At 36.5% G+C, this 24,458-nt stretch overlaps 1 protein-coding gene and 1 long non-coding RNA gene across 2 annotated transcripts in view; one reads left to right on the forward strand and one right to left on the reverse strand.

Annotated features, from left to right (window-relative positions):
* Positions 1-5,607, forward strand: LOC136851954 (uncharacterized). The gene is made up of 3 exons (XR_010857019.1): positions 1-377; positions 2,785-2,989; positions 5,481-5,607. It is a non-coding gene; the product is annotated as an uncharacterized lncRNA (long non-coding RNA).
* park (parkin) overlaps positions 3,565-24,458 on the reverse strand; it is a 24,725-nt gene continuing 3,831 nt past the window's right edge. Inside the window, exons 2-7 of the mRNA XM_067126315.1 lie at positions 23,851-24,016; positions 22,391-22,516; positions 21,125-21,277; positions 17,695-17,880; positions 13,676-13,843; positions 3,565-11,255 (exon numbers count right to left, since the gene is read on the reverse strand). Of these exons, the coding sequence (XP_066982416.1) occupies positions 10,434-11,255; positions 13,676-13,843; positions 17,695-17,880; positions 21,125-21,277; positions 22,391-22,516; positions 23,851-23,982 (1,587 nt within the window). The 5' untranslated portion in view covers positions 23,983-24,016 and the 3' untranslated portion in view covers positions 3,565-10,433. The remainder of the gene's footprint in view (positions 11,256-13,675; positions 13,844-17,694; positions 17,881-21,124; positions 21,278-22,390; positions 22,517-23,850; positions 24,017-24,458) is intronic.

Consider the following 24,458-nt stretch of genomic DNA (forward strand, 5'->3'; position numbering starts at 1 on the left):
GAGGACCTTGTAACACGCACACTGATGTGATTTCCTTTCTGATGCTGCTCATGTAACATACAGTACTGTTTCTTTTGCCCTAAAAATACCTAGAGCCCTACCGCACTGGGCCCAGGAAAAAGGCGATTTGAAGGATCAGTGAACCTTGACTTTCTCAATGGTGAAGTAGGACCCTCAAACACCTGTTTCCCAGAAGTTCCAACAACAGGTCCCGAGAGCCTACTGTAGCATGAAGGAAGACAGTTCACCTAGCTGGCCTTTTACCTAGATCGAAACTCGGAAAAGTTCATGTGCCACCTCATGGAATTAGTTACCAACTTGTCCATCCAAAAGAAGACAACGTCACAAGTGTGTTGTCCTCCCTACAGTGTTACAAGGTATACCCTGGAGGATTCTTGTTGGACAGTTTTTCAGTTTAAGTGCTCCTACAGTAGACACCAGTGAAACCATACGTAATTTTCTTACAGAGGAGACTCGGGTATTGTTGCCCTACCCCTATCCTAATTGACAGTTCTCAAAAGTTCCAATATATGAGTCTAGGAAACCAAACATATAGGATCAATAAGGTCTTAAAGGATTCTTTATTCTCATATTCTTCTTTATTCAGAAGCAACTGAAAAGAAATACAGCTCTGATGTTTTGGGGATAGACAATCCCGGCTAACAGGTAAGATGAATCTTCCCACCATTACAAGGAAACTTCTGGCTGACTTGCCACTGACCAGGACTGTATCAGCTAAAGTTTCAGAGACCTCACTGGAAGACAGCAGTGTCAAACAAACTTCCTAAAACGGATAGCCACAGCTTTGCTGGCAGACTGTAGTTGTTGGAATTGCTAAAAAAACTGACATCAATCGTGCAATTCTGTCTTGAGGTGGAGACATCAAGCCTGTCAATGTCTGTTACCATACCTAGACTGTCAAAGTGGAAAGCTTAAGATAGGATTCATTTCCAGACCCAGAATGGGACAAATATTGCAAAGGTGATTCTGATCTCTTCTTAAAGCTTCTGTTAGTTCTGCACATAGCAACCAATCTCCATCCAAATACCTTCTCGGCATTATACCAGAACGACGCATTCAAGCAGTTTCTGATATCTGGATTCGCACATGAATACTTGTGAAGCCATAGTTAGCCCAAAGTGCAAAAGACTGAAACTGGTAAATTCTACCTTTCCAGACATAGCAGAGGTATTTCCTGGGTGATGGATGAATGGACATGTGAAAATTAGTACTTACAGATCTATAATGGCAGAAGCAAGTATAATTAAAGAGAAGGAAATTCCTTATGACACAGTAATGGAGGAGCAATCAGCAAATTACTGCAAAACAGAGAGAAACCAAAAGAAACGAAAGAATGAGGCTGACTGCTTCTATTTACCATCTGGTTATTTTCCAGCTATTCTTCTTCCATCCTCCTGACTTCCAAGCTATGTGTCTGGGGAATTAAAGACTGAGTGTTACAACTATTAAGACCTGTGGGGTTCTTATAAAACAAATGTGTTCAACCACCAAGGGTTACAAGTACACTGTTGCTCAGGTTTTCAAACTTCAAGGACTATACATAAATTCCTCAGTGCACTAAATTCTCTTTTTCATTAGTTTTAATCTGACACTGAATATGATCTTCCTTCTGGGATTTGCCTCCTTGAGATAGATCAGTGAACTTTGTACATTTTCCAGTAAGGTCACCCATACTAAGGACTGGAATTTCATGGGTTTGTCTCTTACCTACCTTTGTAGTGACAAAGTAAACTCATGTCTTCCCTCCAAGCCCATGCCAGAGTTACAGAACACCTTCTACTTACCCAGTTAGACCTGTGTAAGTTTATCTTCCAAAGATAAAGAACTCCAGGGAAGATATGTCCATACTATTCTTAAGGACAGAACTCCCAGATGATGAGATTCATGATAACTAGGACTGGTAGTAGTATAGGGACAGGTAGCATGTGTATGGCTTTAAGTTTCAGACTTGTTCCATGGGTTGAGTTTCTCATCACATTCCCAATACTATATAATGGATCCTACAATTCTTAATCAGCCATTTCTAGAGTATTCAGCCAGCTTGATCCATACCACGTAACCTCAATTCAGGTTAATTCTAAGTAATGGGTATATTGCAGAAATCGTAATTTCCTACAAATAAAATTAACGTCAATCCAAACCTTACATATGATGCAAAGTTCCTGCCTCCAAGTTCAGCCTAATTTTTCGAGCAACCACCATTCCATTCTTCTTTTGTCTGTCAAATGGAAATCTGAAGTCTTTGTGCATTCAAAGACTTAGAAACGAGCTAAAAAATGGGTTTGTATGAACAAATTAATTTTGTTTTTAATAATCATATAATTCAACCATGAATATCCTAGTGTGAAGCCTGTCCACGTTCACCAAATCAATATAATTAACTTTTTTCTATTTCCATAATTCCAAAACAAGTCTACAATGGATTTAAAATTTTGAGCATACTGTACTATTTGATGTTACATTATTATATACAAAAAACTAACTAAATTATTGTATATTTCTTGAGACTGCAAGAGTATAAAAGCATTTAAGGAATTTTCTCAAAACAGAACTATTGCAAATCATGATGATATTATGGATTGACAGAAAGTAAAAATCAACACAACAGTAATACAATAATTCACTGTAAGAAAGCAGAAGTGGCTCTAATAATTTACTTAAAATGAATCAAATGCAGATAAAATAACTTGCAATGGCCTTCGCTTAAAATGACATCAGTTTTTTAATGTCTCTGACAGTGTTTCCTCCTCTCTCCCTGCACAGGTCATCAAAGCGACAGTTGCAACAAAAACATCAGGCACCAATACCAAAGATCATTTACCATACCTGGATCGCCACGTTTCCAAGAGAAAGCAGCAAATAGACAACAAAGAGCAAGTCAGATGATCTTAGGATATGGCAGGCATAGACATGGGAAGAGACACTACAGTGATGGATAATTCAGGATTGACAGCTTCACATTCCTTAGGTACTTTGTTATACTGTTTTGCTTTTTATGAAACTTTATTCCTGAACTGTCAGTTTTCAATTTTCTTCACTAAAGTTTTCACATTTTCAACTAATTGGCCAAAGAGGGCTACAGTATATGTTAGAATACATGAAAGCTTAAGTTTTATACCTGAAGCATATTGATAAAATACAGTGCTTGCTCAAATTAAGATACTGGTAACTGTGGATTTTCATTTTCTGGTAAATTGTGGACTTTCATTTTTGGTAAATTGTAGATTTTACTTTCTGGTCACAGTATATTGACGCACCAAGGTTTTTCATAAAATTTGCTTCATTATTTTACCATTATGTTTCGTCATGTACCAATCTAACTGATGTAGTTTGCATTTTTGCTTTAAATTGCATTACCACTTTTGTAGCGGGGTTTTTGACGTACAGTTTTCTCTGTCATTTCTGGATAGCTCTGCATACATGGTGGTCACTGTCACTAAGAAAATCAGTGCATATATTACCAATACCAGTGATGCATTGTACTTCACTGCATTTAATCATGGATTTCAGTAGGGAATATCATTACTGAATGAAACCTAGAAAGAAGCAAATTAAAAACATCCTTTTATTGATTCTCAATATAACAACTTTTCAAACTGGGTAACAAGAACCACAATCAGTTCACTGTTGTAGTATTATTATAAACAAGAGTGGAAAAAGTTCTCACAAATATGAAATACTGTACATTGCACTGTTTTAACGAGTCACACACTCCTGAACACAATATTGAAGAGTTGAAACAACAATGGTGTATCATCTTTACATAAAAACTTGAACCTTACAAGTCAGAGCCATTTTATGTGAGTGAGTGATATGTTTGTTCAGTTACAGGTGGTGTTTTACTCTTGTTTTGAAAGATTTTAGCTCTACTCTCAAGTTCATCTACTTAATTTACTTTTCTTTGAAGGAAATTAATCTCGATCACTAAACAGTTCTAGCTCGCAGTTATAGTGTTTAAAGCAACAGTGCGTAAATCCCATTATTTTCTATAAACATATAACAAGAGTGTCTTTTAAGCATAAAATGTTATTGATAAGGATGAACCAGCCATTTTTATTACTGTCTTTGCCTTACCAAAAGATATGGTGAATTTAAGCAGGCACTTTCTGAGAGAACAGGCTAGGCAGCATATATGAAAAGCTTCATTGACATGGTATCAACATTAATCCATTAACGGTATCACGAACATGGGCCTCAAGCATTCTAAATTATAAATTATGGACATGATTAAGTTTCACAGAGTACATTTAATGCAGCCCTGACAGCTTTACCAGATTTTTCGCTTACTTTAATACATAATGAGAATAATATACATCTTAGTGATTTATGAAAAGAATCAATCTGGTGCTAAAGGTATTCTGAGAACTGCACTGTAATTCAAAACATTTTAATAGCACTTCTATAGTCTTCTAAAAGAAATGACTACAATGGCACATTTGTTGTTGTCTTAATGGCAGATACTATGGCTGACAAGCATTTTTACATAATGAGAACTGAATTATTCTATCAGAAAATATGCAGCATTTTCAAAACTCACTGGAGACTCAGAACCACAGTGGGCGACCTACATCATATACTTCCAACTGTGCAAGTTGTTTTTGAGCTCTAATGGCACATAAGGAATCTCATACGATAGAGGACTTTCACATCCAGATTCAAGGAATAAAAAGTCAATCAGCTCTACTCTATTTGGAAATGGCAGTGCATGAGCTATGTGAATATCCTTCGCCTTACAAGTTTTCAATTTGCGTGCCATTTGCTTATATCTTTAGATTATACCTTGGCTTATTAAAAGGACAACAGGTAAGGAAAAGATAGTTCTCACAATAAATATTTCTAGATTTGTTGGAAGAATATTCAAAAACTGATAAAAATTAAGTCCTTAACCGTGATATCAGAAGTGAACTCCTTTTTATCACAAAGCTGTAACTTTAATTCCTAAGTCTTGAAGTGGTAATTTTCTTTTCTTTTGACAATGACAATAACAATTTACACCATTATAAAAAGATTTCCCACTGAGTCATATGCCTTTATTTGAATAGAGAAAGTTTCATCACTGGCATTAAAATCCAAATGTGCGTGTACACATTTCACAGAATGGCAGCATCCGTTGTCTCGTCTGAAGCAGCAATGTCACACTAGTGTGTATGTGAAGCAATATAAATTCTTTCCATGGACTGTAAAACTGCAGAAATCTTTGAGCAAATGGTACAAATGTCAACAGCAAAAAAGTAAAGAGACTAGAACTGCCTTTGAGTCTGTGCTACTGTGTCTTAAATGATTCACTTGTTTCTATGCTACTATATATATAATTTGTCATTATCATTTAGATATCATCACACCTCTCCTCTGTTTGTTCTTATTCTGCGAAAACCTTCCATGAGAATGTACGCATATTATCTGAAATGAAAATCAATCTGACTGCAAACTGTCAATGAAAATGTCCTCACATTCCACAGAGATGATTAAGAATGTAGCTTCAATATCTCCTTTACTTGTCTTAAATGTCAAGGCTGCATACATCAGGCTAATAGCACCTTTCTGTCCAATAAAAGATGTAACATCACCTCCACTGCTCAAGTCTGGTGTCATTTTGGTTGCATGCCAGTAGCAATGACAGTGTCTTACCCATAAAAGGTAAGAGAAAAAGTTTTAATTCCTCTTCGACAGACCCAAAATTATCTATACTGCATGATTCATCTTGCATGGAGAACAGTACAATCAGTGTTTTTAAATATCTGATAATATTCAGTGCTACCTTCATAATATTAAGTGTTACCTTCATCCTTTAAGCTTTAATTTTTACAGCAATTACAACTGAGTCATCTGATGCTGCCAGAATACTATCCTTAGGGTAGTTTAAAATCTAGGTTATGTGAAAGGCCTCTTCTTGCTATAGATGATGATGAAAGTGAATCATGCACTTTACCTTTCGTTCTGTTATTGTAAAATTACTGCTACCCTGGCTAGATGTTCGCAACCTTTTAAAACCTTTTATCTTTTACACAAGATTCCTAAAAGCTGTTTCTTTTTCTAACCAAAGTTAATTATGATTTAGACCTTTGCCAAAGATATCCTGAAATGTCTTGTTTGTTTACATTTTCGAGCTCCTGAAAGGTGATTATATCGTCCCTGTTTTGACAAACTGGCATACCCAATTTTCTTTAAGTTTTTGAGTTTTCCAGCCAGAGTGACTCGGTTTTTGATACTCAAAACTTCAGCTGTCTGTGTTGTCACATTTCAAACCAAATGTCCTCAAAAGATGAGCTAATTAGAAGCTCTGAATAATATCAAAATCTTTGAAGCCCATTTTCTCAGAATGTGGAAAGACTGGTTTGCGCCAGTTCATCAAACTAGGGTCGATGAGTCGTGGAATTTATATCTTCATAAATCGAGACTTCATTTTTAGGCCATTTTGGCAACCTTCCAAAACCTCAATTTTAATCAGTAACTGACATTAACTCCCTAAATATCTGCACCCCATGAATAAAGAGATATTTTTGCTTTTCAGAGCATCAATATCCATATTCTGTCGAGGACGCCACAATGTCACACAACCATGACTTTAGGTCTGTCATCCCTTTCAGTTTCAAAATGAGAAATTATGAGGAGATACCACACTGTCATACTACCCTAACAAAAAGTCTGTCATTCCTTTCAGTTTGAAAATGAGAAATTATGTCAAGATACCCCACTGTCACACTGCCCTGACTTTAAGACTGTCATCCCTTTCAGTTTGAAAATGTGAAATGGTGTGAAGATGACACACTGTGACCCTATTTGACTAGAGGCCTGCCATCCCTTTCAGTGTGAAAATGAAAAATTATGTGGCGATAACACACTTTCATACTATCCTTTCAGTTTTACACTGAGAAACATTCTCCCTTGCAGCCTCTTTTATGTCAATACTTATTATATGTTTAAAGAGTATAACAATATTTTGAAGCATCAGGCACAATTGTCTTAATTTTTCAGATTTATAGTTTTTAAAGGTACAGTAAGTATCTAGTTTGTTGATTTATCCCTACCATAATCCTTTTTTTTTCTCTCAAACTTTTCTTATTTTTCAAACATGAGTATTCTATTGTGAGGTCTGTAGGCATCTTTCAAAAGAACATTTGCTCATATTGTTCAGTAAAAAATACTATTATTATATGGTTTTACAAGACCACCATGTTTAAAATTGTTAACACTTGAACAATTTTCCTACAAATAGCAGCTCTAATAATAAGTGATTTGTCTTAGAAGGCCCCAGTGATTTAAATAAGAAAGAATAGCTGGTATGTGAACTCACATAAGATATGAACAAAGCTTCACCTGTAAAACCACCTTTTATTTCTAGCCTTTCATTTAACTTTCTGTGGTTTTTACACGTTTTCTCATTGTATATATATATATCATGTAAACAAAAAATATCTGAGGCAGGCAGTTTACCACCTAAATCTTATCATAAAAAGCTTTTCTTTATTAAAACTCTCTCATCATAACCTTCCAAGCTCTGGGTTTGATATCCCAAAATACCAAAATCTTAAAGATGAATCTCTCCAGGAGATTAATGTTCTAAGAGAATACCTTTACACATGTTGGAATAAGAGCAAAATTTGCTAAACCCTATGCATGGATTTAGTCAGAAGATTAACAGTTCACATAAAAGGTGTTATCGATTTATCTGATTTAGGAATACCTGTACATATATGTCAATTAAGTAGCTGTAAAAAAGATTTTCCTATATGGACTTAAAGTGTCAGAAAATTTGGGCTTAAAAGAAGCTGTAGAATTTCCTTCTCTAATAAATTTGCAAACATCTGGACAAACAAAAGCTTACAAATAAATTCATATATATATATATATATCTAAATTTCCCTTTATATTGCACATGCTGCCATTGACATAAAATATTTTCATAGTATTAATGGCTCGTTCTCTTTACAACCAGGCCGCTTTACAGAACATTCAGCATTACCACCGTGTTCTTTTAATCTAGTGAAACACTGATTATATATAAGAAAAAATATTGCACTATCTTATAGAGAACTAAATCTAATAATTCTTTTAAATAAACATCTACTGTCTCTGAAAATTACTAAAAACATTCAGGAAAACAAAAAAATATATGACACTTTCCATTTTCAATGTCCTCTTTCAACGCTGATAAAATTAATAAATCTATTAAACGTTCACATCATAATGTATTTTCTAATATGAAACAACCAATGCCCTTTTGCCTCTTAATTTCCTCCTATAAACATCGAATCCAAAACGGGATCAAATTCAACGTTTACAGGAGTATGCCTATCCTAGTACATGGAAAACAAGATGTCAAAGGTTCTTAGTTTGCTGCATACCAAAAAATAAGATTAATGTTGTGCAGAGTCAATAATTAAAATAACCTCAAACAAAAACATAATTCCTTAAATCCCAATATCAAAGCAAAACATTTTAAAATAATTTTTGTATCAAGAATAAAACTTTGCTCTCCAAATATTAACGTTTCCACTTTCTGCAGACAAAGCCTAGAATTCCATATATTTTCTCTAATAGTGGTTAATTAGTAAACTAATAAAGTCAGCACAGTGGGAGGGAGAAAAAGCACTCTATAAAGCAAGCTACTGTATATGAAAAAAATTTCAACATTTATGAAGTTCATAAAATGTAAAAATCACTGCCTTACAAATTACCAAAAGCTATTTATGGGCAAAAATCTGCACATAAATATCAATTTTTTTCATTAGGCAGGACAATTTACTAAAAGCATTTTGCAAGTTCCATGGGATTATTTCAAGCATACAGGACTATAGCTATGGTCAACTATTTCTTCATCACCTATTCCTTCGCTCTCAGAGGCACTGAACAGGCATAAGTTTTATATGTCAAACAAACAAAAGAGGACACAGTCACCCTATGAACATATAGGAACATTTAGAGCCACGGCACTTGCCATTGCAGTCAACAAAGGCAGCCAAGTCTCTTCTGATGTTAATAGTGGATCAAGCCCTATGATGAGTGAATGAAAAATAGACATTGCCTGACTACCACCTATTGACTTATTGTGCAGTATCCTGTCATCAGTGAGCGATGCCTCAGATAAACATGGATTGCTGATTAAAAGGAACGAGATCTAATATTATTGTCTAACCAAAAAACAGCATAACACACCCTCATAACAGTGGACTTGCCTAGGGGTTTTCAACTGTGAAAAGTAGGTAGAGATGAAAATATACTTATTTTCTGGAAGTTTACATTAGCATTGTTGTAGATGGGCAAGAGTTGATTACTGCGTTAGCCGGGGACATTCTTATTGGACTATAACATGCAAGTTATGCCGTACATACAATTAATTTCACTTGGCGCACAGTAAATAAAGGATAAAAGGTTGTTTTATGCATAAAATAGAGCTTCAAGTCATGGCCACTGTAAAAAGATAGAGCATACAGTACATAATTCATTCACTATTACAGCGGATGCATAAGATCAATGCTCAGGACTAAGAGCAATAAGAAAGGATGACATGAAAAACAAACTGCTTGGTAGAAGTTCATTTCCCTCACATACTCCACTACGTAGCAGCTGCTATTATCTTAATTTACACGTACACTGCTAAATAAAGCAGCATCCACTCCCACTTGCTTCCAGCTGCCTGGTAGTCGACACCATTATCAAGTAAAATCTAGTAATGAGTTGCCTACCGCTAGTGTCACAGAGACAGTGCAGCCTACTCCTCAACATTCATATACCTTATAAGAACTTCTTACACAGACAAGAAAGAGCAGAGAAGTGAAAATGAAATTAGAAGGGCATAGAAGCAGAGCATCCCATCCTCTAGTACCTAGATTTTTTGAATGTCAAAGAGTTCAGAATAAAGAAAGGAAGACATTTATACCTGGAGGTTGCAGAAGTCAGGAAAGCAAGCGTACACCTCATACCCTACTTTCAGTCCTCTACTGTCTAAAGCTACTGAATCAATGTCAGAGAGTTCAAAACAGAGAAGGGCAGGCATCTGTACATAGAGGCTGAATTCTAGAAAGCAGGAGTACACACTTTACCCTATTGTTGATTTCATAAACAGGTCAATGAACAAAAAATTTCACATAAGCAGGCTCAAGCACATTTCCATATGCAAATAAGAAAACCAAACACATTGGATGCTTCTGTACATTAACCACACTACAAAGCATATAGAATTCTGGACTCAATCTGATCTGCTACGATTAACAAAAATACATTTGTGAGACCACTGTCTGTAATTTGGCCACTGTCTGTAATTTTCATGAACTTATAACATTTGTATGACCAGCACTTATTGACTAGGTTAGTTTCCTGATAAAATTATGATAACAAGATATGAGTAAACTTCAGTACCTTACACTACATTATGATGCATTCATATTTTCTGAGTAAGTTGTCAGAGCTGATTATCCAAACCAGTGAGCTGCCATGCATTCCCTAGTCCACTCAGTTTGGCACACCCAACACCAATGGAAAGCACAGGAGGCACGTGTACACACCATATGCATACATCCACCATCTCGTTCCGTTGGAGTCCTACACTTGGGGCATGGTTTTGTTGTAACACGAATTGCCAAGGATGATGCTTCATCCCACCTTGAGCTTGCTGCCCTTGATGGATCTACATTAAAACCACTGCTATTTCCTACACCACTGGGATCATTTCCATCTTCAGGGTTACATTCACCTATGTGATATCCTTGTAAACACAATCGACAAAATACATAGCCACATCCATTGAGACATGCAACTCTACGGCAATCTTGGTCGGGTATGATGCCTTGTCCACATCCAGGATAAGGGCACAACACACCCCCGGCAGCCAGAACTGCTTCCTCCGCGCCAAACCTCTGATATCTTTCATAGTGATTGTCACCCATCAACTTGAAATGATGAACTTCACGAACAAGGGAGTCAGGACAACCAATAGGGCATGACAACGTATATCCTATTACATGATCGTGCAGAAACTGACGTTCGTTGAGCCTCGATACTGAGAACGTTACAAAACAATCAAGGCACATGACATGAGATTCTGCACATTCAAAGACCACAACTGGAGATGAAACATCAGTACATGCTAAGCACGAAACAGCTGGAAGGTTAGCACGTACTAAATACAAGGCAACGGCTGTATCATCTTCTCCGGCAGTCTCATGGTCTCTGCACTTGAAGAAAAACTCAGCCTTTGAACCATTGCAGCCTAATGTTTCACATGTAGCAGTAATCTGAAAAAGTTCATATTTCACTGATGTCACAACATACAATGACAACTCCTTATCTTGAGTAGAAGTACATATTAGAAGTTCTTACTTAATATAAATCATCATAGGAGCCAAATATCACACAATACAGGTATTTTCTTCACTTGAAAGAATGCAATATACACTACAGTATGTCACGCAAATGTAACAAAATGTAATTCTCTTTTTTACACAAAATGAATTTCTTCATACAACCCATTTAGTAACAAGTATATTTCATACATGTGAAATTTCCATCTTTCAGTTGCCTCATAACACAAAGAAAGTGGTAGTCGGCTGATAGTACTGCACAAACATGAGCACACCTCCAGTTTCACAGGCAACTATGAGTCATTATTCATGCCATCTTATCCACTAAGTGTGAAAAATGGCAGGTCTGGGAGGTAAAAACTTGCATTATTAGTACAGTAAAGAATTTTCATGATAAAAATAATTTAGCTTTTGGAAACTTATATTTGCCTCAAAATAAACCCATCACTTATATTAGCCAAAACTGCACTTTAAGTGAGGTGGCTCAAACTACTAAAAACCCCAGATTAGCTGGATGAGACCTGTAAGCTTTAACTATTCTTAACCATCAAAATCTGTGACTTTCAGAGATATGGGAGCTGTGGATTAACACGGAAATAACAACATGTATAAGTAATTCTATGGGATTTAGTATCTAACATCATTATTATCATTGGCCGAGTTGCAACCATAGTTGGAAAATCAGAATGCTATAAGCCCAAGGGCTTCAGTGGGACAGCAGCCCAGTACTGAGTAAGAAGTACAGAGGTAATGAATACACTATACTGTAAAAGATAAACAACAAGGAAAAACAAATTAAAAAAAAATAAACTATGAAATGACTCATATGAGCCAAGTTGGTAAAGAATTATATGCAAGAAGTTTGAACATCTGAAGTTCCAGTGATCCAACAGCATAATTTGGAACAAAACTCATAGAAAACTGTGTGGTACTGAACCTAACAAAAGAAACTGAAGACTTAGAATTAACAGCTTGTCAGGTACTATACAGTGGATGCTATAGTAAGACGAGCTGAATGCAAGCGATGATCAAGTGCTTGAAAAATTTTATAAATAGTGAACAATGAGCTACTCCAACCATGGCACGACAGATTAATACTTGAAGCAGACTGAAACTTAATAGAGGTCAAGGTTTTAACCAATAATTCAAGATGGAAATCAGCCACTGGTCACCAAACTGGGAATAATAAAATAATCAAAATATGAAAGCAATAAAGAATAAAATGATTTCCTCCAGACAGACAGGTCTTCAAAAATCTTGAGACTTTCTCAGTATACAAAATATTTGAGAAAAAGAAGAGACAGGCATGATATGTTTCATAAAAGTGAATTTGCTATTAAGAATGATGCCCACAATTTTAAATGAGTTGCATTTATGTGCAGATAACCCTGTTTTATTCAAACTAATAGGTCCTAGGGGATACAGACCACCTGCAAAGTTTAAAAAATCAAATAAACCTATGTTCAATCTATGATACACTACCTAAGAAACTGAGCCTAACTTTGACTACTCTATTCAAACAAAATACTATGCCAATAAAATTTACAGAAACCAGTTCAACCATAAAATGCTATTAAATCAAAGTGCTTAGTGATGTGAAAATACTGCACAATCAGCACACACTCTTTACCAGACAACAAGAAATTGATATGCTAACTAATCAAATGAAGATAAGCCTAAACAAAAATCTTAAAACAAAAGAATACCTTACAGTATTAAATTTTTAATGTATAACACATTTACTACAACAGCCACACTGGAACATTGAGCAGCAATAAGTAGCTATAATAAATTGGTTGTTCTATAGCAAACTTCGCTACCTGATTCAGGTTACTTAGCAAAACAGTCTTATTAATATCCAGAAGAATGCTTATATAGTCTGGTGCTATACACAGCAACCATATGGATTTCATTTAAAAGGCTGAAGAGGTACAGTGATACTAAGATGACCGTGGTCACAGCTGACCAAATGCAATATATCCAGTCATTACCATGATCAAACAAACTATGACACAGCGAGAAGAAGTATCACCATCCCCACAAAGCATTTTAATCCCCTTAGATATTTCAAGGGTGGCTTTCTTTCCATTTGTAAGCTGTCTGAACAGCATTCACATAAGTGAAAAGATGCCAGCAGAAGAATGCTTCACAAAAGATCTGCCTTGCATCAAGTCAAACAATAAAGTGAGAATTGTTAGAGGCCTTATCTGACATCAAGTGTTTTCTTTACCAGTTAGGAACTAAATTCATTCCCAGGTTTTTAGGCCTCAAATAATGAAAGCAACAGTAAATCAATAGATTTGTCCCTCAAATTAACATTTCTACATTTACTTACTTTATAAATATTTACTTACCTGACGAGGGTTGAGGACATCCTGCCAGTTACAAGGATCACGATGCAAAGTCAGAGCACCCTGTTTGCATGTCACACATCGCACTCTCAGTTTTCCAACTCTTACTGAGTTACATGGCTTTACGCAATAGACATAAAAATGTGGACGCTCTCCAATGCCATCGTTAGTCTGCAAAAAGTTAGAGAGTTATGCACAATAAAATATGACTATACTGTGACTACAGTATAGTAGTGGACTAAGCAAGACAAGATGTATTAATTACATTGCAAATTTATATTTATTTGCACCTACAAAAGTAAACACTCTAAAATGTTCATAACTACTGCCGCACATAACTACTCCTATTTCTTTAAATTATACAGAAAAGACATTCCACCACTGTAAGAAAAAATCAATAGACTATACATGTCAATAAGGTGCAGATCATTTAACACAAATTTCGTCATAAAACTCTACCTGTTATAGAAAAAATATCAGTATAGTTTTAACAGAGTAAAATCTTCCATTGAAAAATATTGTATTATTGGGTCTAATGTAAAACTGACAGCAGCTGGTATCAGCCAGACTTGTGTATGGACAGAAATTTCTGGAATGTTAGCTGCAAAGTCCATGGGGCTGAGAATGATAGGTTTGCAGAAAAAAAAGGAATTTTGTTTTTATAAAAATATTTTTTGTTTCACTAAAGCTATATCTACCATACATGCCTAACTGCAATTTAGGAGGTTTGTTCAAGTTTCAGAATGTTGACTGTGACCTGAAAAATCTATGGAAAGGACTTGAAGACTAGGAAAGGTCAGTGCAAGTGACTGACCAAGAGGAGAAGATCACCTCTGAAGGTAACATTAGGTGTTGACAATGTGTAGGTGCCAAGAATTCTACGTCTTTCAGGACGCCATCCATAAACGAATTAGAAATAAGTATTGGGAAGAGAATGAAGGTTCCTGTAACTCCTCCCAAGAAGGTAATTCTTTCCTTACTGCTATTATTAGTAAAAAAGAAAATTCTGAATGTTTTACATCATTTACAAAAAACTAAAATTTCGAGTATAAAAGCACAATTTTCCACAAATTCCCATCAATCGCAATTGGCCTTAATTCAGTGTCAAATTCCCCCAGGCAAACCTTCTAAAATCTTGATGAAAAAACTGTAGAAAGACAGCAACTAAAAAATTAAATGCACATATCTGGCCCCCTGATAGGAAGGAATTGTTGGCATTATTCTTTTGTGTGAATTGTGCCCACCAGAACGAGAACTGAGAGGAGGGCACTTGACTATGATTGGTGGATTTGTATGAAATTATTAACCTTTATGTTAAAAACCAATTATTTCATGACCAAGTCATCAATCATAATTGACCTGGACTCCTATTTAGGTGGGAGGGCTGAAAAGGTATGATTCCGGGTACAGTATTACAAAGCCTTGATGGGTCTAGTTGAGCATCTGGGGACAAAATAGGTTAAGAACCAAGTGTCCAAGCTGAACTCATGGTGGTAGTAAATACTGAGGTTATGCCAACTGCAGAGCATGGCACTTAGCTTCTAAGGTGCTAAGGCTAATCCCTGCCAAGTTTGTCTCCTTAGCACAAACTTTGGGACAGTTCCTCTTCCATTGGCCTTTCCCCAGTTGAAGATTTCCACTCCTAGTTCACAAAGAAGTTTGGATTTTCTTATCTGAAACCTGAGGAAAGTGGAGTTGAATGTTAAAGTTCTTCAACTAATTCCCTGTACAAATATCTCAAATACATCAATTAAAGAGGAAGAAAATGTCCTCAATTCCAGAGAGCTGATTTGCTATTTCCTGTCCACTTCTAATCAAGTTCTAACATCGACTGACTAAGAAAGAATACTCCTCAACACGTGTCAAATCAAATGTGAAAAGCAGGAGTTCAAAAACTCTCAGGAGAAGATTAATGCAGATTTAGGTGCCCTGGGTTCTGCAGTAAGTGAAGAGCTAATGCAACTATTTCTGAGAGAGCCTTGGCTGACTAATATTCTGAAAGCTGCATCTGCAGACACTACATTCTGCAAAAGCCCTCAGGTACCAGTCAATCAGTGGTGACAGATCTCCTATAAAAAACTATCACCATTTGGCTGGAGGACTTGACTGACGCTGACACTCTTCAAATACCAAAAGGAGTCTCAAGGTCATGTCTACAGAATAACCAACTTGCACTGTAGGTGCATCATCTTCCATCTCAAGAATATCGTCCTCATGGGCAGCATTAAGCCAATATCCTTGAACTGAGCTGCCAGCCCAGGTACTAGCCTCAGTAGAAGAATGAAGTCTTCCTGCAATCCTGCTGTTGTGTCACCTACAATAAATCAGTCATCTTGGTACCTCCACACCTTGTGCCAGGCCAGTACATCAGGCTGCTACTGAAGGCAAATTCTAGTTGAAGACATGCAGAGTAGTTGTCTGGCCAAATCACAGGGAATGGTTATGCGATAACTTCCTTCTTTGATGAAGCAACAGTATTTCCTGGGTACCTGACGCATAGGGATAGGAATATGACATAAACATTCTTGATTTATATACAGTACCAGGGAGCAGCTTTTCCTAAGGTACTACCTCACCAACTCTAGTGTTTCCATGCTGAGGATGACAGGCTGTTACAGGAACTCTTTCAGCAAGGTGAAGTGATGATCAAACGATTGCTAAACTTTCAACTTCCCCCTACAGCTGAAAACTCAGTTAAGGAATGGAGTTCCTCACGTTGAAAGCATCACCACTGTTTCTAGGCAACAACTCTTACCTACTCTTGATGAATGAGAATGGTCAAGAAAAAGTGCAGAATCAATGAAATACCATTTTGCCAATGTCAGAGCGGATTACAACAAAACCCTCTCATTCTGGCAATAAAATAAACCAGAAACCAAAAACACCCTCATACCAAAATGTATAACACTGCTGTGCCCAAAAAAAGTTAAATCTAGCTGAAGAAAAAGGATAGCTGTTCTTCCTAAGAATCAAGAGATAAACTATACATACAAATCCTTAAAGGATAAAGCAATCACTGTATCAAAAATCATTTAAGCTACTGACATTACACCGGGATTCATTTGAAAAAGCAAAAATACACCAGACTAATATAAAAATTGTTGGTAAGCTCAGATTAAGCTGGTCTCCCAGTAAGGAGTTAACAGGAACAATAAGCTTAATATGGACTTCTGGATGCACTCCATCAACCAAGGCATGTACAGTTAATGAAAATTATGAACTTATTGAAATTCAATAATCCTTGGCAACCAAAAGTTTGGGGGTACATCTAGAGTAGTGCACTACATAGCAGACAAGAAAATTTGTCAGCTGACTGCTGAGCACTTGCAGATCCAAAGATATGTGAATGCGTACATATCTGCGCCTACCTGCATTCTGTTGTCTTCTTTATTGGGACTGAATAGTCTGGAGCAATTTATTGACTTTGAAAATGGGCTATTATAAATAGTGTGTTTGTTCTGAAATAAATACACAGCATACAGTACTGTACTGCATATTTAAGAATTATGAAATGTGTGTTGTGTATCTGGCTGTAATCTCTCTCTCTCTCTCTCTCTCTCTCTCTCTCTCTCTCTCTCTCTCTCTCTCTCTCTCACATACATGAACTCAGTTCATTTTGCAATATAGGGCATCTTTTACCATACTAATTTTAGTGTGTTGGTGGGGAAACATGCCTGTGTAAAAAGATAAAAACAGTATGAGTCGATACATTCTTAAAAACATGGTGACACATCGTCCCTTTTGTTTATTTGTCTAGGCACTAAACCGTCCTCCTAATCTCCATAAATATGTGGTATAATCTCTCCCTCTTTGCATGACACTTTTCCTGTATTTGCCTCATTATCAAAACTGCTTCAGTTCATTCCAACAATAAACTAAAATAAATGTTATCAAAACTATTTTCACTCTAAAGTATCCGTAACTCAGTAAAATTTAATTCATGAATATCAAGGCCTAGCTATATGTAAAACAAGGATTGTTTAGATGTACAGTAAAACATACAGAGTAATGCTGTAAATTACCTTGAGGTCCCTCAGTTTCTTCTGCTCTGCTTCTGTCATCTGTATGGTAATGACAGTTGATGCATCGCAAAGCAGCCTGCCGCATGTTTTTCTTTGTACGTTTGACACTCCCGTACTGCCGTCTGACGTTGATGTGCTTGGTTCATCATTAGGAAGTGATGGATGGGAATTGTCTTGAGATGTGACCTGTAATCAAGACAAAATAAATACTGAGAGATTCACCATGCACTTTATAATAACAGTAAGACAAGTTTTTCAGATATGAAAAACTGTATTCTGTAGTACCACCAATTAGCCACAATTACCCAATAAAATGAAAAATACTATAACATTATCTCTACTTAAAAAGACAAGTAAAATACACTATAAAATTCAGACTCCATCCTTCCATAAGAAATGTACAGATGAGCAATAATATTGTTCTTTTAGCATCAACAGTGGCTTCTTTTTATCCCCATCATCATCCCTAACCTAAGGGATTATAGGTGTAACAGACCTCCTCCAATACCAGTTAAACCCCCGAAATTCTAGAGCTTCCATGGTCACACCCCAGACCTGCACTGAGGCATCTAAAGGACTGGATCCTTCTTCCCATGAGCGCTTAAACTAACATCGAGTCTGATAAGAGACCACCTGTTGACCCATGTTCAAGGTAACAGGAAAGAACCCAAGCCTGATTCTTCCCAGGTCAAAAACTTCCTTAAAATCATATGACCTTTGTGAGAAGACCTCTGCTTTGCTAAAAAAAAAACTTGTATAAGGACTGAAAACCTCTTAGAAGTGATCAGCAGGTAAACGATAAAGAGGCAAAACTTTCTCACAAATAAAGAATATCAAAAAATCAAAAACCTTTCTCTGCAAGAAAACTCTGAGCAGTGAGAAAGAAAATCATCTTTAATTCTGCAAAATCAAAAAGCCTGAAAAATACAGCTCAAATGAGATTTCTCATACATTAACCTCTCCTTAGACCACTTATACACTGGTTTGATATCAGACACCTGATCCATCAATCAACAGAAGCACAAGCAATTGCTCCTGAAAAAGGTAGGATAAGTCTTAGCTACCCACAATACACCAGAAAACTTCCACCGATGGTTGATTGCACTGAACTAATGAAAGATTCCACCGAGGGTAAAAACTCCTCTTTAATCAACCGCTGACAAAACCACTTGTTCCAGCTCAAATGGAAGACTGATTTGGTTGGAAACCTGTTGGCTCAAACAAATGTTCTAAATTCTAATCAGGAAAATCTTGCAATAACGAGAACATTCCTAAACCACAAGGGGGTCAGAAAAAACAAAACATTAACCAACTGTTTACCGACAGAAACTCCCATAACTGGAAAAGAAGGAGTCAAAATCCCCGAAACAGAATAAAGTGACTACTGACAGCAACCACCTGCCTACTTAAATGGAAGCCTAAATGATAGTGCATGCCAAGATTCTCTATAGGCAGGCAATAGATGAAGCATGAGACACATGCACAGGCAATAGGGCACACGCGATAAGAGTGAAATCAGTGGATGCGCAAGCGAAAAGCACACAAGTGATAAGCTCACAGTCAATAGATGCACAGGCATATGAGCGCAAACTAAAGGTGCACAGGCAATAAGAGAGTAAGTCATAGGCTTGCAAGCGATAGGCATACAAGCCACAGACACACACACAATAAGTGCACAAGCCACAGGCTCGCACGTGATAGGCAAAAGCCCTAGGCACACAAGAGATAGGCGTGCAAGCGAGGGGCATACAAGCCACAGACACACACGATAGGTGCACAAGCCATGGGTGTACAAGTGATAGGCGCACAAGCTACAGGTGCACATGCATGAAGCATACAAGCCGTAGAAGCACATGCAATAGGTGCACAAGCCATGGGTGCAAAAGCCATAGGCACACAAGTCATAGCCGCACATGCGATAGATGTACAAGCCATAGGCATGCAAGCAAGAGGTGTATGGGTAAGCAACAGACATGCATACGCAAGAATGCAGCAAAATGCACAAATTCGTGCTAGATGCAAGCTATTGGTATATCAAAACTGCAAGGCGCATTATCACCCTAGCCAAAAAAATCCAAAATACACAGGAAAACTTCTCATTACAATAGAACCTAACTGTTACTTAGCCTTAAACTGTGAACAATCCTCATCTACAGGGGAATGAACCAAAACTGATCAAAACAAAAGGTAATTTTCCTCGACAAGACAGCTTAAACCCGCTTAAATACTACCAGAAAGAGATGAAGCATCACTGCTACCAAGCCAATCCGATACAGTAAAATTAAAGAGGGGAAAACATCTGGAGACACCTCTTATTCTTACCACAGTGATCCTATCGGAGAATGCATTCTGGCTAGAACTGGCACCACTAATGCCGGACCTGGTGCCCTACCAGACTGAACAGAGGAAGGGGACAATGGGCACAGATCTGCACCGCTTTCTGACATGTCCCAGTTCCCTGTCACTCCAAGCCACAAGGAAGTAAGACAGAACATGCCAAGGATCAGGCAAGAAAAAGCAGGGGTGTTGACCCTTCCTCCAACGTGGGAAACAACCCGAACTTATTGAGATTCTCGGGAGGGTAGCACAGAAAAGAAAACACTAATAATAACAATAATAATATCCCGTGAAATACTTATGGCAAGTGAACATAAAAAATGACTCCATCCTATCAAATCTACTGCCCTGAATTGATGGGAAGCTCATTTGAAGTAACAGATCGAAGAGATGCAGCAGAGGACCTAACCAGATACTAAATGGGAAAGCAGACAAGACATCCATCCCTTTAACATAAGTCTTACAAGTATTATCCTCTATACTTGTTTCTATACAACCTAACAAGCTCTCTCCATTCATGACCAATTACTGCATTTCGTTCAACTGCGATTCATATAATTATCCAATCATAACCTTTCTCTCAGCAAAAGCATGTCATGAAGGTCAACAAAACTGGAATAATGCCTACTACGGCAACTCTTACCTTACAGGTTCTTACCAAACGAATATTAAAAAAATAAAAGAACAAACCAACAGAAAACTGATTCTAATCTGTCAAACTCCTACTGAAACCAGTGACAGAAGTAGATGACCGGCTACGAGAGTCTGTACCCATTGGTCCCCTGGCAGGGGGTAGGGAAAGTAGATGGATAGAAGACGGATTTTCATAGAAAACTGAGTGTTCTTGTTTTCTTGTTTCAATCTGTCGAACTGCCACTGGTGTGGGCGTAAAGCTACATAATGGAGAGGTAAGGTTCATTTCAAAAATAATCTTTGCATTTTAACAAATGATTCAACTCAGTTTGAACAGGTATAATAGCCTCAGTTCAAAAATTGTATTTAGTACACATGCCAGAAGTTAGTTTTTATATTATGAAAACAATTTAAACAGACTAAATCAACTTAGTATAAATCTTTCTTTAGGGTAACTTACTTGAACCTTTTCCTGGGAGGAACTTGAACTTGTTGCTTCATCGCTAATATTTAATTTAGTCTCGACATTCGCAGCAAGTGTACGGGCTTTGCTGGCAACCACACGAATGGCATGAAGAGTAGAATGATGACCTAGATCGCACTGGCCAATTACCTACATGTAGAAAGCAAAATGTAAATATTTTGCTGTTTCTGCTCAAAACAGCAAATTTATGATAATCAGCCAAAGGTAATACAATTCCACTAACGAAGGATACAAAAGCCTGGACTAAGTAAAAAAATCTCCTCAACTGAAAACAGATGTCAATATCAACACCAGAACAAGATTTTCCCCAGTGAGAGATTATATCATCAGTTCTGAAAACAAACACTGCTGAACTTTATGACAAGAAGATTAAACATAAAACACATGCTACCAAACTCTAGGCAAACTCAAAACATATTCTCTTGGTAGATAAGACAATATAAGAAATGCAAAATATTTCATTATATTTATACAGGTACAGCAACCTCAAACTGGAAATGCAATAACTGTTAATTGCATTCAAATGAAATACAACAAATAGGGTTATTACTGATTATGACTGCTATATTGACCAACATGTACAAATATTTTCATGACAAGCATAATAAAAAGCATAAAACACTAAAAAAAAAAATGGAAACAAAAGCAAAAACACTTTTACAACACATTCCTGCACATCAAAAATTTATAGAATTAGTATTAAATAAAGGAATTCTGTCACTAGACCACTAGTACAATGGATGGCATGAACAGGTTACTAAGATTTACAAGTGGAAGTAAAATTGCCTCTGTAAACATAGCTGTCTCCTTTAGTGTGTCGACTACCACACTGAATTTCACAGGAAGGGAAAAACAACATAAAAACACAATAATGATCAGGATAAAGCACATCCAAAAATGGGGAGAGGAGAGGAAATGAATAAGTGACAGCCATCTACAGGGCAATCAAATACGAATTACCACTTTGGACCAGAGAATTTAACTGGCCAAAAGTTATGAAAATAGGGGTGTATTTTTTTGTATTTATAGGCCTAAAATGGTTTGTTCTACCTTGAAAATGGTTAGCATCTATAAAAGCTCATACAATTTACACAGGGAATTTCACTTACACATTGCTTTACTTCAAACCCAAAACTGGGAATATCTGTCTATGATATCATCACTATCACGACTGCTGAAACTATAAACCAACAAGAGTAAATGAAATGCATCATATAAAACATAATTATCAGAATTACAAACCATATCATTAGGGAGTTCCTTTCCAGCAAATATAATCCTTAAATCTTCTTCCGAACTGTTGAGCTTTGGGGCCAGTGACTTCTTTATTTGAGAAATGTTCCACGTTGTGCTAAGGCAAACATTTATCTGCAAAAATGAACATGTTAACGTAAGGCTAAATAGAAAAAAATCTGTAATATCAGGCATTTTCTGAAATTGAGATATGTTACGTGAAAAGCAAATCTGTAACAAGGAAGCAATGATAATATGAACAGTTTTGTAAAACTGTGAAGTACAGTTTACAGTAAATATGTTATATACCACATTTTAAGTAGCCCAAATAAAATATGAAAAAAACACAAGCATTTCATCCACAGAGTACAATAGAGAATTAGGCAGAGATCCGAGTTGCATATGGGAACAAATTTTCTATTCATGTTTTCATATACCTAGTAAGTGTTGCAAATATTTAATACTGTCAACTACAAACTACTGCATAAGAAATTAGTAAAAAAAAAAAAAAAAAATTCTCATAAAGCTGGCTATTAAGTCTGTTAACAATTAGGAAAAGAGTTCATGACTAACTGGAACTCCATTAACAAAAGCAAACAATGTTCTGAGTACAGCAAGACTATACTAACTGCTGTGCTCTTCTTTGTTATTTCAGCTACAGCAATGCTAGCAAACAAATCACTTATTATATACTTCCTCAAAGTGGATACAACTTTAAGCAAGGTAAAAGGGACAACAAAATCTGCTAAATGACCAAGAAAACATGAAAAAATGTACCATAAAAGTAAATAAAACTGAAAATTTCTTGAACAATTTTCATGGCATGCACTATAAGTGTTACAATATTGTCTATGTTTCATACGTACAAATATCATGGGATAATATTAATGGTGTCTTACACAATGTACTGTAAACACAGCCAAATTTATTTTGGTGCCAATTTCTTTTGGTAACAAACTGCATCTCATTCCAACATTTATCTTTCATTTATTCTTTTGTCTCTCTTCCCATTTAGTTGTCCAACTTCTTTACCTTTATCTTAGTCTAATTTTAACCTTGTTTAGGTACAGCACAAATCCTTGGGGTAAGTTACAGTATGTGAGTCAATGAAAAGCAGGATCACTTAAATGTGAGTCAGAGCCCATATTCCTGGTAAGTAACTGGATGACCAGATCTTATGTAGTACTGGATTATCTCTACATTTTCTCTAATATTACAGGTTTTGTTTTGATTCTGTCTACTTAATGTCAAAGTTTGGTTGACGACCTCATTGTGGGACTAACACATTATTGCTCACCTAACCACAATTAGAATCACCATAACTTTTACACCAAGTATGGAAAGCTTGCTTTTCACACAAGCATGTGGTATTTTAAGTAAGGATTCATACTGGCGTAGGACCACATTTACATTCCTATCATACCTTGACTCACTACAGCACTGATAAGACATATAAACATCATTCTTACCTTTTCACCTGTATTTGTTCTGACAAAGACTTCCAGCTGATCTCTGACAGCTGGTTGGGAACTGCTAAAGCCAAACATAGCAAGCAAAGACTTCCAGAGCCCATCAAGAAGAGTTAAAAGAAACCTCAGCATAGCAAATGATGGTACAGTTAATCAGTACATCACCCTGTAAATACAAATATAATGTTAAATGCCAGTGATACCAAAGTCTTGAAAAGGACAAGCATAGTGATAATCTTTTATTACGATTGTGCAGGGAAGCTTAGTTTGGTCTATGACAAGTCAAGGAGTTTTGGTATAAAATCAGTCAATAATTGAGAGAATAGCAATGTCATCTAGATTCATAGCCCTAGAATATTAATTCTGACATGGTACCCAAAGACTAATAATTCTGATGTATGGTATCAGTCTAACCAGAAATACGGAACCATCTACCAGTATTCTCGCTCTAACATCCTAAACTATGGCTGTCTCTGAAACAATGTCATCCTGTGCTGTACTGTTATAACCACAATGCCCTCTTAACTTCTCAGATTCTTCACACTTTTTGGATACGCTTGCCACCACAAAGCCTTAGATCCAAATGCAAGAATAAGAAGTAATTCTGA

Source organism: Macrobrachium rosenbergii, chromosome 24 (assembly GCF_040412425.1).
Source record: "Macrobrachium rosenbergii isolate ZJJX-2024 chromosome 24, ASM4041242v1, whole genome shotgun sequence".
Taxonomy (NCBI): Eukaryota; Metazoa; Arthropoda; class Malacostraca; order Decapoda; family Palaemonidae; genus Macrobrachium; species Macrobrachium rosenbergii.